The sequence below is a fragment of the Lytechinus variegatus genome, chromosome 6 (genome assembly GCF_018143015.1).
Source record: "Lytechinus variegatus isolate NC3 chromosome 6, Lvar_3.0, whole genome shotgun sequence".
NCBI classification, from domain to species: domain Eukaryota; kingdom Metazoa; phylum Echinodermata; class Echinoidea; order Temnopleuroida; family Toxopneustidae; genus Lytechinus; species Lytechinus variegatus.
Genome location: NC_054745.1, coordinates 34,884,451 through 34,899,362, shown reverse-complemented (window position 1 = coordinate 34,899,362; position 14,912 = coordinate 34,884,451). Strand labels below are relative to the sequence as shown.

The 14,912-nt window shown below is 38.1% G+C and overlaps 1 protein-coding gene across 1 annotated transcript; it reads left to right on the top strand.

Annotated features, from left to right (window-relative positions):
- The first annotated feature begins 620 nt into the window (after positions 1–620).
- LOC121417761 lies at positions 621–14,688 on the top strand. Its single transcript, XM_041611494.1, has 7 exons — positions 621–9,404; positions 10,628–10,785; positions 11,479–11,510; positions 11,861–12,193; positions 12,380–12,699; positions 13,788–13,916; positions 14,680–14,688. The coding sequence occupies exons 1-7, from the start codon at positions 621–623 to the stop codon at positions 14,686–14,688; spliced, it is 9,765 nt and encodes a 3,254-aa protein (XP_041467428.1).
- The last annotated feature ends 224 nt before the right edge of the window (positions 14,689–14,912 follow it).

Sequence of the window (14,912 nt, the reverse complement as noted above, 5' to 3'; positions counted from 1 at the left end):
CAAAGATCGATGTATCAACCTAGGCGAAGAGTGATGCGTGATCCCATACGACGGTCTGTATACAGGTATGGTTTAATAAAATCCTGAGAGTGCTCTGTTACGGGATGATCTCCAAGCAGTATTTTGGAGTCTCATCCAGACCACAATAGAAATGCATTCTGCCAGCGAAAACCTGATTTGAATTTTACCCCAGACATAAGGTTGTCGGGCTCTGTTAGAATATCAGCTGGAGTCCGATGCATGATGTCAGTCATTGGACAGTATTGATCAACACATTCAAGATCTTTGCATTTCTATTGCGGTGATCTACAAGCAATTGAACTTGTATTACAACGAGTATTAAACATAGAATCAATCAGACCAAACTAGAAACACATTACAGCAACCGAAATAACTTATTTTCAGTAAACCATAGGTTGTCGGGCTGTGTCATTGACCAGTGTTGATCAACGCAATCAATGCCTTTGGATTGCAGTTAACTTAGGTGACCCACATTCAATTGGAAGTTTATTACAAAAAGGCTCAAACGTATCAATAGAGAAGAATAAAATAAACGTAATATAATTATTGCTCACATTCATGTACGACCCAAGATCATCAGCTGTGTTCTAGAATGCTAGATGAAGTCTGATATAGCGGCCGGTATGGGTCAACAAATTCAAACAGCTGCCAAAGGCCTAGTACCACAAGGATCAAACGTTAACCAACCAGACAAAAATGGAAACACTCCCTTGCACATGGCCACACAAAGTGACAAGGATAATGACGTTGGTTTTCTCAGAAAGCGTGGGGCTGATGTGGAGAAGAATGGAGATGGATTCGCACCCTTACATCTTGCTGCATCGTATGGAAACCTTGAAGCAACCAAAGTAATAGCCAGTAATGGAGGAAAAGTGGAAAAAGAGGACAACACAGGCTACAGCCCATTACTCAGCGCTGTACAGAATAACCACAAGGATGTAGTGCAACACTTCCTCAGTCAAGGCACCAGTGTGAATAAGGTCAATAGTAAAGGATGGACACCCTTGTACGTCGCTGCCGGTTATGGCAAGATTGACATGGTGAAATACCTGATCAGAGAAGGAGCCGATGTACATTGTACCCAGGAAAACAATTTATTGCCTTTGGCAAACGCTTCATCAGTGGGTCATGTAGAGGTAGTAAAGTACCTTGTAAGTCAAGGAGCTGATGTGAATAGGGTTGATAATAATGGTTACAGTGCATTGCGTGGTTCTGCTGTCAGTGGTCATATTGAGGTTACCAAATATCTGATTAGTCAAGGCGCTGAGGTGAATAAGGAAGATAATGAGGGTTGGACTCCTTTGCATTCTTCCTCTCAAAAAGGTTATCTGGATACATGCATATATCTGATCAATCAAGGAGCTGATGTAAATAAAGCAGATAATAATGGTTTCACTCCATTGCACAGTGCTGCACGTAAAGGTCATCTTGATGTCATCAAATATTTGATCAGTCAGGGAGCCGAGGTAAATAAGGCTGATAGTAGGGGTTACATCGCATTGCGTGAATCTGTTTTTAATGGTCATATTGAGGTCACAAAATATCTGCTTAGTCAGGGAGCTGAAGTGAATAAGGGAGATAATGAGGGCTGGACTCCATTACATCTCGCTGCTCACAGACGACATCTGGATACGTGTGAATATCTGGTCAATCAAGGAGCTGAGGTAAATAAAGGAATGAATGATGGTTGGACTGCATTACACACTGCTGCTCAAGAAGGTCATCTCGATACATGTGAATATCTGATCTATCAAGGAGCTGATGTCAATAAAGCAGATAATAATGGTTTTACTCCATTGCACAGTGCTGCACTTAAAGGTCATCTTGATGTCACCAAATATTTGATCAGTCAGGGAGCCGAGGTAAATAAGGTTGATAGTAGGGGTTACATCGCATTGCGTGAATCTGCTTTTAATGGTCATATTGAGGTCACCAAATATCTGATTAGTCAGGGAGCTGAAGTGAATAAGGAAGATAATAAGGGTTGGACTCCTTTACATTCTTCTTCTCAAGAAGGTTATCTGGATATATGTGAATATCTAATCAATCAAGGAGCTGATATCAATAAAGCAGATAATAATGGTTTCACTCCATTGCACAGTGCTGCACTTAAAGGTCATCTTGATGTCACCAAATATTTGATCAGTCAGGGAGCCGAGGTAAATAAGGTTGATAGTAGGGGTTACATCGCATTGCGTGAATCTGCTTTTAATGGTCATATTGAGGTCACCAAATATCTGATTAGTCAGGGAGCTGAAGTGAATAAGCAAGATAATAAGGGTTGGACTCCTTTACATTCTTCTTCTCAAGAAGGTTATCTGGATATTTGTGAATATCTAATCAATCAAGGAGCTGATATCAATAAAGCAGATAATAATGGTTTCACTCCATTGCACAGTGCTGCACTTAACGGTCATCTTGATGTCACCAAATATTTGATCAGTCAGGGAGCCGAAGTAAATAAGGTTGATAGTAGGGGTTACATAGCATTGCGTGAATCTGCTTTTAATGGTCATATTGAGGTCACCAAATATCTGATTAGTCAGGGAGCTGAAGTGAATAAGCAAGATAATAAGGGTTGGACTCCTTTACATTCTTCTTCTCAAGAAGGTTATCTGGATACATGTGAATATCTAATCAATCAAGGAGCTGATATCAATAAAGCAGATAATAATGGTTTAACTCCATTGCACAGTGCTGCACTTAACGGTCATCTTGATGTCACAAAATATTTGATCAGTCAGGGAGCCGAGGTAAATAAAGTTGATAGTAGGGGTTACATCGCATTGCGTGAATCTGCTTTTATTGGTCATATTGAGGTCACCAAATATCTGATTAGTCAGGGAGCTGAGGTGAATAAGGGAGAAAATGAGGGCTGGACACCTTTACATCTTGCTGCTCACAGAGGACATCTGGATACGTGTGAATATCTGGTCAATCAAGGAGCTGAGATAAATAAAGGAAAGAATGATGGTTGGTCTGCATTACACAGTGCTGCTCAAGAAGGTCATCTGGATATATGTGAATATCTAATCAATCAAGGAGCTGATGTAAATAAAGCAGATAATAATGGTTTCACTCCATTGCACAGTGCTGCACGTAAAGGTCATCTTGATGTCATCAAATATTTGATCAGTCAGGGAGCCGAGGTAAATAAGGCTGATAGTAGGGGTTACATCGCATTGCGTGAATCTGTTTTTAATGGTCATATTGAGGTCACAAAATATCTGCTTAGTCAGGGAGCTGAAGTGAATAAGGGAGATAATGAGGGCTGGACTCCATTACATCTCGCTGCTCACAGACGACATCTGGATACGTGTGAATATCTGGTCAATCAAGGAGCTGAGGTAAATAAAGGAATGAATGATGGTTGGACTGCATTACACACTGCTGCTCAAGAAGGTCATCTCGATACATGTGAATATCTGATCTATCAAGGAGCTGATGTCAATAAAGCAGATAATAATGGTTTTACTCCATTGCACAGTGCTGCACTTAAAGGTCATCTTGATGTCACCAAATATTTGATCAGTCAGGGAGCCGAGGTAAATAAGGTTGATAGTAGGGGTTACATCGCATTGCGTGAATCTGCTTTTAATGGTCATATTGAGGTCACCAAATATCTGATTAGTCAGGGAGCTGAAGTGAATAAGGAAGATAATAAGGGTTGGACTCCTTTACATTCTTCTTCTCAAGAAGGTTATCTGGATATATGTGAATATCTAATCAATCAAGGAGCTGATATCAATAAAGCAGATAATAATGGTTTCACTCCATTGCACAGTGCTGCACTTAAAGGTCATCTTGATGTCACCAAATATTTGATCAGTCAGGGAGCCGAGGTAAATAAGGTTGATAGTAGGGGTTACATCGCATTGCGTGAATCTGCTTTTAATGGTCATATTGAGGTCACCAAATATCTGATTAGTCAGGGAGCTGAAGTGAATAAGCAAGATAATAAGGGTTGGACTCCTTTACATTCTTCTTCTCAAGAAGGTTATCTGGATATTTGTGAATATCTAATCAATCAAGGAGCTGATATCAATAAAGCAGATAATAATGGTTTCACTCCATTGCACAGTGCTGCACTTAACGGTCATCTTGATGTCACCAAATATTTGATCAGTCAGGGAGCCGAAGTAAATAAGGTTGATAGTAGGGGTTACATAGCATTGCGTGAATCTGCTTTTAATGGTCATATTGAGGTCACCAAATATCTGATTAGTCAGGGAGCTGAAGTGAATAAGCAAGATAATAAGGGTTGGACTCCTTTACATTCTTCTTCTCAAGAAGGTTATCTGGGTACATGTGAATATCTAATCAATCAAGGAGCTGATATCAATAAAGCAGATAATAATGGTTTAACTCCATTGCACAGTGCTGCACTTAACGGTCATCTTGATGTCACAAAATATTTGATCAGTCAGGGAGCCGAGGTAAATAAAGTTGATAGTAGGGGTTACATCGCATTGCGTGAATCTGCTTTTATTGGTCATATTGAGGTCACCAAATATCTGATTAGTCAGGGAGCTGAGGTGAATAAGGGAGAAAATGAGGGCTGGACACCTTTACATCTTGCTGCTCACAGAGGACATCTGGATACGTGTGAATATCTGGTCAATCAAGGAGCTGAGATAAATAAAGGAAAGAATGATGGTTGGTCTGCATTACACAGTGCTGCTGAAGAAGGTCATCTGGATATATGTGAATATCTAATCAATCAAGGAGCTGATATCAATAAAGCAGATAATAATGGTTTCACTCCATTGCACAGTGCTGCACTTAAAGGTCATCTTGATGTCATCAAATATTTGATCAGTCAGGGAGCCGAGGTAAATAAGGTTGATAGTAGGGGTTACATCGCATTGCGTGAATCTGTTTTTAATGGTCATATTGAGGTCACAAAATATCTGCTTAGTCAGGGAGCTGAAGTGAATAAGGGAGATAATGAGGGCTGGACTCCATTACATCTCGCTGCTCACAGACGACATCTGGATACGTGTGAATATCTGGTCAATCAAGGAGCTGAGGTAAATAAAGGAATGAATGATGGTTGGACTGCATTACACACTGCTGCTCAAGAAGGTCATCTCGATACATGTGAATATCTGATCAATCAAGGAGCTGATGTCAATAAAGCAGATAATAATGGTTTTACTCCATTGCACAGTGCTGCACTTAAAGGTCATCTTGATGTCACCAAATATTTGATCAGTCAGGGAGCCGAGGTAAATAAGGTTGATAGTAGGGGTTACATCGCATTGCGTGAATCTGCTTTTAATGGTCATATTGAGGTCACCAAATATCTGATTAGTCAGGGAGCTGAAGTGAATAAGGAAGATAATAAGGGTTGGACTCCTTTACATTCTTCTTCTCAAGAAGGTTATCTGGATATTTGTGAATATCTAATCAATCAAGGAGCTGATATCAATAAAGCAGATAATAATGGTTTCACTCCATTGCACAGTGCTGCACTTAACGGTCATCTTGATGTCACCAAATATTTGATCAGTCAGGGAGCCAAGGTAAATAAGGTTGATAGTAGGGGTTACATCGCATTGCGTGAATCTGCTTTTAATGGTCATATTGAGGTCACCAAATATCTGATTAGTCAGGGAGCTGAAGTGAATAAGGAAGATAATAAGGGTTGGACTCCTTTACATTCTTCTTCTCAAGAAGGTTATCTGGATATATGTGAATATCTAATCAATCAAGGAGCTGATATCAATAAAGCAGATAATAATGGTTTCACTCCATTGCACAGTGCTGCACTTAAAGGTCATCTTGATGTCACCAAATATTTGATCAGTCAGGGAGCCGAGGTAAATAAGGTTGATAGTAGGGGTTACATCGCATTGCGTGAATCTGCTTTTAATGGTCATATTGAGGTCACCAAATATCTGATTAGTCAGGGAGCTGAAGTGAATAAGGAAGATAATAAGGGTTGGACTCCTTTACATTCTTCTTCTCAAGAAGGTTATCTAGATACATGTGAATATCTAATCAATCAAGGAGCTGATATCAATAAAGCAGATAATAATGGTTTAACTCCATTGCACAGTGCTGCACTTAACGGTCATCTTGATGTCACAAAATATTTGATCAGTCAGGGAGCCGAGGTAAATAAAGTTGATAGTAGGGGTTACATCGCATTGCGTGAATCTGCTTTTAATGGTCATATTGAGGTCACCAAATATCTGATTAGTCGGGGAGCTGAGGTGAATAAGGAAGGTAATGAGGGCTGGACACCTTTACATCTTGCTGCTCACAGAGGACATCTGGATACGTGTGAATATCTGGTCAATCAAGGAGCTGATATAAATAAAGGAAAGAATGATGGTTGGTCTGCATTACACAGTGCTGCTCAAGAAGGTCATCTGGATATATGTGAATATCTAATCAATCAAGGAGCTGATATCAATAAAGCAGATAATAATGGTTTCACTCCATTGCACAGTGCTGCACTTAACGGTCATCTTGATGTCACCAAATATTTGATCAGTCAGGGAGCCGAAGTAAATAAGGTTGATAGTAGGGGTTACATCGCATTGCGTGAATCTGCTTTTAATGGTCATATTGAGGTCACCAAATATCTGATTAGTCAGGGAGCTGAAGTGAATAAGGAAGATAATAAGGGTTGGACTCCTTTACATTCTTCTTCTCAAGAAGGTTATCTGGATACATGTGAATATCTAATCAATCAAGGAGCTGATATCAATAAAGCAGATAATAATGGTTTAACTCCATTGCACAGTGCTGCACTTAACGGTCATCTTGATGTCACAAAATATTTGATCAGTCAGGGAGCCGAGGTAAATAAAGTTGATAGTAGGGGTTACATCGCATTGCGTGAATCTGCTTTTAATGGTCATATTGAGGTCACCAAATATCTGATTAGTCAGGGAGCTGAGGTGAATAAGGGAGATAATGAGGGCTGGACACCTTTACATCTTGCTGCTCACAGAGGACATCTGGATACGTGTGAATATCTGGTCAATCAAGGAGCTGAGATAAATAAAGGAAAGAATGATGGTTGGTCTGCATTACACAGTGCTGCTCAAGAAGGTCATCTGGATATATGTGAATATCTAATCAATCAAGGAGCTGATATCAATAAAGCAGATAATAATGGTTTCACTCCATTGCACAGTGCTGCACTTAAAGGTCATCTTGATGTCATCAAATATTTGATCAGTCAGGGAGCCGAGGTAAATAAGGTTGATAGTAGGGGTTACATCGCATTGCGTGAATCTGTTTTTAATGGTCATATTGAGGTCACAAAATATCTGCTTAGTCAGGGAGCTGAAGTGAATAAGGGAGATAATGAGGGCTGGACTCCATTACATCTCGCTGCTCACAGACGACATCTGGATACGTGTGAATATCTGGTCAATCAAGGAGCTGAGGTAAATAAAGGAATGAATGATGGTTGGACTGCATTACACACTGCTGCTCAAGAAGGTCATCTCGATACATGTGAATATCTGATCAATCAAGGAGCTGATGTCAATAAAGCAGATAATAATGGTTTCACTCCATTGCACAGTGCTGCACCTAAAGGTCATCTTGATGTCACCAAATATTTGATCAATCAAGGAGCTGAGGTGAATAAAGGGGATTATAATGGTTGGACTCCATTACACAGTGCTGCTCGGAAAGGTCATCTTGATGTCACCAAATATTTGATCAGTCAGGGAGCCGAAGTAAATAAGGTTGATAGTAGGGGTTACATCGCATTGCGTGAATCTGCTTTTAATGGTCATATTGAGGTCACCAAATATCTGATTAGTCAGGGAGCTGAAGTGAATAAGGAAGATAATAAGGGTTGGACTCCTTTACATTCTTCTTCTCAAGAAGGTTATCTGGATATATGTGAATATCTAATCAATCAAGGAGCTGATATCAATAAAGCAGATAATAATGGTTTCACTCCATTGCACAGTGCTGCACTTAAAGGTCATCTTGATGTCACCAAATATTTGATCAGTCAGGGAGCCGAGGTAAATAAGGTTGATAGTAGGGGTTACATCGCATTGCGTGAATCTGCTTTTAATGGTCATATTGAGGTCACCAAATATCTGATTAGTCAGGGAGCTGAAGTGAATAAGGAAGATAATAAGGGTTGGACTCCTTTACATTCTTCTTCTCAAGAAGGTTATCTGGATATATGTGAATATCTAATCAATCAAGGAGCTGATATCAATAAAGCAGATAATAATGGTTTAACTCCATTGCACAGTGCTGCACTTAACGGTCATCTTGATGTCACAAAATATTTGATCAGTCAGGGAGCCGAGGTAAATAAAGTTGATAGTAGGGGTTACATCGCATTGCGTGAATCTGCTTTTAATGGTCATATTGAGGTCACCAAATATCTGATTAGTCAGGGAGCTGAGGTGAATAAGGGAGATAATGAGGGCTGGACACCTTTACATCTTGCTGCTCACAGAGGACATCTGGATACGTGTGAATATCTGGTCAATCAAGGAGCTGAGATAAATAAAGGAAAGAATGATGGTTGGTCTGCATTACACAGTGCTGCTCAAGAAGGTCATCTGGGTACATGTGAATATCTGATCAATCAAGGAGCTGATGTCAATAAAGCAGATAATAATGCTTTCACTCCATTGCACAGTGCTGCACCTAAAGGTCATCTTGATGTCGTCAAATATTTGATCAATCAAGGAGCTGAGGTGAATAAAGGGGATTATAATGGTTGGACTCCATTACACAGTGCTGCTCGGAAAGGTCATCTTGACATGTGCGATTATCTGATCAGTGAAGGAGCTGAGGTTGGAATGGGAGATGACGATGATTGGACCCTCTTTAGTGCTACTCTAAACGGTCACCAATTCATCACCAAATATTTGATCAGTCAAGGTGCTAAGGTGAATGATAGATATAGTAGTGGTCGAACTGCTTTGCACATTGCTGCTCAGAAAGGCCATCTTGAAGTCACCAAGTGTCTCATTTGTCATGAAGCTGTGGTCAATAAAACCGATAATCAGGGATGGACCCCCTTGCACGTTGCTGCTGAAGGCGGCCATTTTGATATATGCGAGTACCTGATTGGTCAAGGAGCTGAGGTTAATAATGTGGATATGGATGGCTGCACTGCCTTACATCTTGCTATTGAAGGAGAGCACCTCGAAATCACCCAGCATTTGCTTTATCAAGGAGCTGAAGTGAATAAAGAAAATGGCCAGGGTCACACAGCATTACACACTGCAGTTAAACATGGTTGCTTCGATTTTGTTAAAGTCCTCCTTTCAGGAGGAGCATGTTGTTCAGAGGACACTACTGGTCAGACACCCTTACGTCACGCATTGACTCTCGGGTTCAAGGATATAACCGCTCTACTCATTGCTGATTGGAATTCAAAGGTATTAATATTATAATTATTACGATCATCCTCATCATGAATAATATTACAGTTAATATTTTCTGTAGTAGTATAGTATTAATTTAGTAGTGTTTAATATTCATTTAACTCCAGTTGAACAATTGTATAATAAGGGATTCAATAATAATTAGGACAAATGGGATATGTTAATGTTTTGAGTTATGGTAATGTGTTTGAACGTAATAGAAATCTCAAAGGCTTGTCGAGAAATCTGCTTTCGACAAAAATGTAAAGTAAATTAGATTACAACGTAGGATATAATTTTTAAAATTATATTCCAATTCATATTGATGTAATGTATTTTGTGAATGGCATATCAACAGAAAAAGAAATTTAAAAATCTATTTTCATCTATGCTGTTAGGTAGGATTACACATACTAAGATAATTCGGCCAATTTGGGCTGACATATCAATTTAAGAAACGCATTCCATATTTCAATCCATCAGAATAATCTACCGATTCTTCACATTGCTGTCCTCCTCGGTGATGCATCCCTAGTAGAGAAATTAGTATGTGATGGATGTGATCTGAACACCCAATCAACTGATGGCCAGACGTGTCTACACAAAGCCATCAAGTTATGCTACATGAATGAGAGAATTGTGAATGAAACTGAAACGTTAAAAAAGGTGACGTCTTGGAACAGATTTTAGGAGTAAATGTAGATTTAGAGTTAACAGGAGTGAGAGTTTTTGATCATCTTTCTTTTTGTTTCTAATCCCCCCTCCCCTCTTTTTCCACCAATTGTTCATGCCACCCCGTAACACAGCCTTTCACTTTAATATTATTAATGTCTTCGCCAATGAATTCCCTATTGTGCCACTACACAGTGGATTCAAATTAAGAGAGGCATATACATACCTCAACAAAAGCTTATAACAAACTGTTTGTTTTTTATGCATATCTAGTCAAATGATGAAAGTGTTTTAATATTCCCTTGCATACTATTGGAAATTATTCTTAACAATTTAATGGTTTCAAGATGGATCAATAACATTAAACATAGTTGATGCTAAAGGAAAGCTGGACATATTTTCCAAGGTTTCTTGCAAATCTCTAGATCAAGAACTGAGGAACAAAGTACACACTAACAAACTTTTTGAATGGCTAAGAAATTTATCAACAGAGAAAGGACATTCTTTTGATTTTGGTTTGAACGTAGCCCAGACAAGAAATTGAGATTCATGTTTTCCTTTTACAGATATCCAATGAATACTACAATGGTGCGTTACCTCCTGAGAAGGCCTTGGTGTTTTATCTTCTTGACAATGGAGCCAGATTAGATATAAAGGACGAGGCAGGCAATCTACCAATCGACTATGCTAAGGATCATGTGATCCATCAGATGATCTTGTTAAGGTTGTATTCTTTGATAGACACTTGGTTTTATTGTATTAAACTGCAAGCTAAATGTTCTAATGTAAGTTATGAGATGTATTATGAGAGTCAGTGAAAATGTATGTTGTGCTTTTTATTGATTGATTGATTTTTTTCGTGAAAACATTTTTACAAACTTCTTTCACATTCCAAAAATCAAGTACTTTCATTTCGGCATTTAAACTTCTATATTATCTGATTATACATAATGATAATAATAAAGATAATAATAATAATAATAATAAGGGTTATTTATATGCGCTATACACAAAACGTATCACAATGCTTACAATTGTTAGAAATAAAAAAAAATAAATATAAATCTTAAATAACAAAAAAGTATATAATATATACATTAAATTGCATGAACTATTGGTGTTCTCAACTGCGCCAGATGAGGCCTGGTGGCCTCTTGCTTGCTGCTTCGTTCACCAACAATTTAAGGGACAAGCCCGGTCAGCACATCATTCACAGAAGCTCTGGTTTAGCACTTGAGGCCACGAAGCCCCATTAGGTAAACAAATCCCAGCAAACCGTATATTTTCTTTTACAGAAGTTGACGCGTAGTCATTTTGGTGAATTGTAAATTGCATAATGTAATGAAATGCATGAATTTATTATAATAGATGAAGTTAGATATAAAAGTATGCAAAAATGATATCTATCTTATTTCAGGTCACCTATAGAGGATATTGTATATTCAAAAGGTAAGATTTGAAATTTCAGACATTTTTTTTTTATTGCTCCCCATTAAATTCAACCCCTAGAATTTGTTTCCATCTCCAGGTATGAAACATTCAATTGACAAATTTCTTCTCAATATTACAGTCTAGTTGGAAATTTCAAGGTAGTAAAAGTATTTGATATCAGTTCCGAACGTGAACACGAAAGAGAAAATGTAATGTTCATGTAACTAAAATTGGTCAAACAATTCGCAATGATAATTGCAGATTCTTTAATTTACCGTATTTTGTTTCATACGTAAATTTGTATTTACATTTTAACATCTAGTTTGATATTTAATGCTGTTTAACTATCTTTTAAAAATGAACAATAGATGCACCACCAAGTACTTTTTATCGTTCCGTTGGAGCCAAATCATCTAACAACCAAAACGTTGATTTAAGAGACCATGACGTGTCAATCTTTATCCCTCCTGGCGCTGTTCTCCATGATGACAAGGGTGAGATTACCCTTACAGTCTTACAAGAGCTCCCCGCTATCGACCTCCAAGAAGATGAATCAGTGGCTTGTTACGGGATCAGATGTGATCCTCCTAACATGATGTTCAACAAAACTGTTAAGATCAGGATACCACACTCTTCAGTGGTCAATAATCCAGAATTAGTGAAGCCGGACATCGTTTCTCGGGTATGGGACCCTGTTAAGGGTAAGTTATTCTAGTGTGATTTAATATATTCCATGCGAAATTCTCAGCATCTTCAACATTATTTGTCTCAATCAAGCTTGGTTACCATATTTTAAAACCGTCATTTCATTTCCATCATCACGATGAGAATCTCTCACCATTTCAACAGACATCTTTAACGATTTTTTTGTCCCTTCTTAAATCCAGACCTACCAGTAACTTCGCGAAGAAGAACATCCAACTCATCGGACGAGCCACCATACTGCAAAGTGTTCAAGAGACACCTCGAGCTCTACATCACACACTGCGCTTACTGGTGGGTTCTGATTCCTCTAGAACAACAGGTGATTCGACAGAAACTTCTATGCTCTCCTTACATCCCAGACAGCATAGAGAGAGGACAAGATGTTGACATTCATCTTCATGTTCATGCCAACCTACCAGGGATGGAAGAGGTGAGGGACAACATGTTGCATAGGATAGATGGTTTTGAAGTGTGTGAGGTGAATGGGCATTTAAAAGTAAGGGTGAGGGTGTTAGAGTGTGTGAAAGATGGGGGTGTTTATGTCAGTGTGGCAGAAGGAATAAGGGCCTCAGATGAAATAAGTTTGGCTTCGGATTTCGAAAAAAAATCTGTGCATTATTTCTCGACTTTCCGAGAACGAGGAACGACAGAGGAACAACACCTATCAGAAATAAACCAGTGGTTGTGCTCGAGTGTCATATATCATATTTCCCCCAGTTTTCATTAACTGGTCCAATGTAATGCTATTTCAAATTGCAAATATCAAGTTCTGGAGATATAGGAATGTGTAGGCACACTCCCTATTTTGTCCAAAATGCCATTATTTTATTAGTCTTCTTCTAAATATTTTTATTTATTTTATTTTATTTATTTATTGATAAATTCATATTCCACAATCATCAAAGTACATTTCGTGATAAATCATGTTTACAATGAAAAAAATGCATAACACATGCAGGACTGAAACGTACAATGAAAAGAAAAAAAGTGGAGGGGCCTACTAAAAAGCAGTGCTTGTAAAATGTAGACCCCCTATTAAAACTTTATACAAGGGTAATATGACACAAATAGAGTAAAATAATCAGCAAAATTCTATACAATTATATAGATATAAACACTGTAACACAAATGTATATACACTATATACAAAATTAAATATTGACTTTAAAATAATCAATACTACCGTGGATAAGTATGAAGTTCACAAATATTTGATTGAATCAATAAGAATTCAGAAGAAATTTTTTGATGAGTAAAAAAAATTTGTCTCATATTTGCAATATGAGACAAATTTCCTCTTTGTGTCAAATTATTATTTTTTCAAGGAATCAGAAAATGCCGTGGAACCTGGAATGATAAAATGATTATGCGATTTCCTAGACCAACGGCGTATATAGAAGATTGACAACAGTTCAGATTGTTTCTCAGAGGCATTATATTTAAGTGTATCATGCAATTTTACTGGCTGATCACTTATTGTCTTCTCAATATCCCGATTTCTTATATCAAATGGTATTTTTTGTCCGATGTCTCTCGACTTACTGCATAATACACAAGTATTCAATGAGTCTACAACTCTTTATTTCACAGGAGATTCAAAGACAGGAGGAAAAGAGGTTGTACAGAAAGGCTCATATTCCAGTTCCATTCAACATTGCGACAAAATCAAGTGATGTTAGTGTGGCATCCTTTCGTGATGATGGAAATGAAAGCAGAAGAGTAAGTGATTAAAAAGGATGTTCTTGTCGAAGTACTAATAGGTTGGTGATACGCCAAAAGTGTACTGAAGCCGGCTTATGCACTGCAAAAACTCTGGTGTTGATTTAGCACCAGCCCGGAATCTGTATATGTCCACACCAGAGAAGTATTGAAACAACTTCAGTTTGGAATCAAACCGATGCTGTTTTAATACTAATTTGTGTTGTTTAAACACCTATCTGGTGTTAGACCAAAACGGAACTGGTTTTGTTTAACACTTCTCTCTTGTGGACATGATATAGATTCCGGGCTGGTGCTAAATCAACACCAGAAATTTGGCAGTTTAAGGCGGCTCGGCTTATGTGTATCACCTCCCTTTTTTGAAAGTCGGATCTTTGAATGAGGTTTGAGGCCGACGTCAATACTGCAATTAGATGCCTATCACCCCAAGTGGACTCAGACCGGTTCGACCACTAAACTTTATTTGTCCAATAATGTTAAATGTTGACATAAATATTTATGCAACTTGTATCACAGGAATAGTTAATGTGAAGCCGGTTTATGTCTGCCAGGGGGATAATGATCTTCAGTCCATTTTGGGCCTATTTTTATCACCATCCATCTATTAGGTGTGAAGACGGCTTAAAAGCCTGTTTCGGATGCGGCTTCAAATTCGACGAATGTGTATCCGCATATATCGTTATTTGTAATATAATTTTTCGATTCTTAAGATAAGAGGATAAAGAAGTAACATTTATTTCCTTTCTTACTCTTTAAATTGTAGATGTTATAATCTTCATTATCATAGTTGTTATATAATCAGGGGTGTTAAAAAGACACTACCTTTGAGAGAGCTTTCTTCCTTTGAGCTGCACTTTTTCATGTTTCATAGTTGAACTACACGTGTAAAAATCGAGCAAAGAACCAAGTAGCTTTAAGGAAAGGGTTGGGGAAAATACCAATCAAGATATTTCCAGCAAGAAGCTCATTGTACATATTCCTGTAAGACTTCATTCT

Coding starts and splice junctions, on each gene's coding strand:
- LOC121417761 (XM_041611494.1), top strand. CDS start 621: ATGAAGTCTGATATAGCGGCCGGTATGGGTCAACAAATTCAAACAGCT. Junction 9,405..10,627: donor TTGCTGATTGGAATTCAAAG/GTATTAATATTA, acceptor TTCCTTTTACAG/ATATCCAATGAATACTACAA. Junction 12,700..13,787: donor ATGGGCATTTAAAAGTAAGG/GTGAGGGTGTTA, acceptor TTTATTTCACAG/GAGATTCAAAGACAGGAGGA.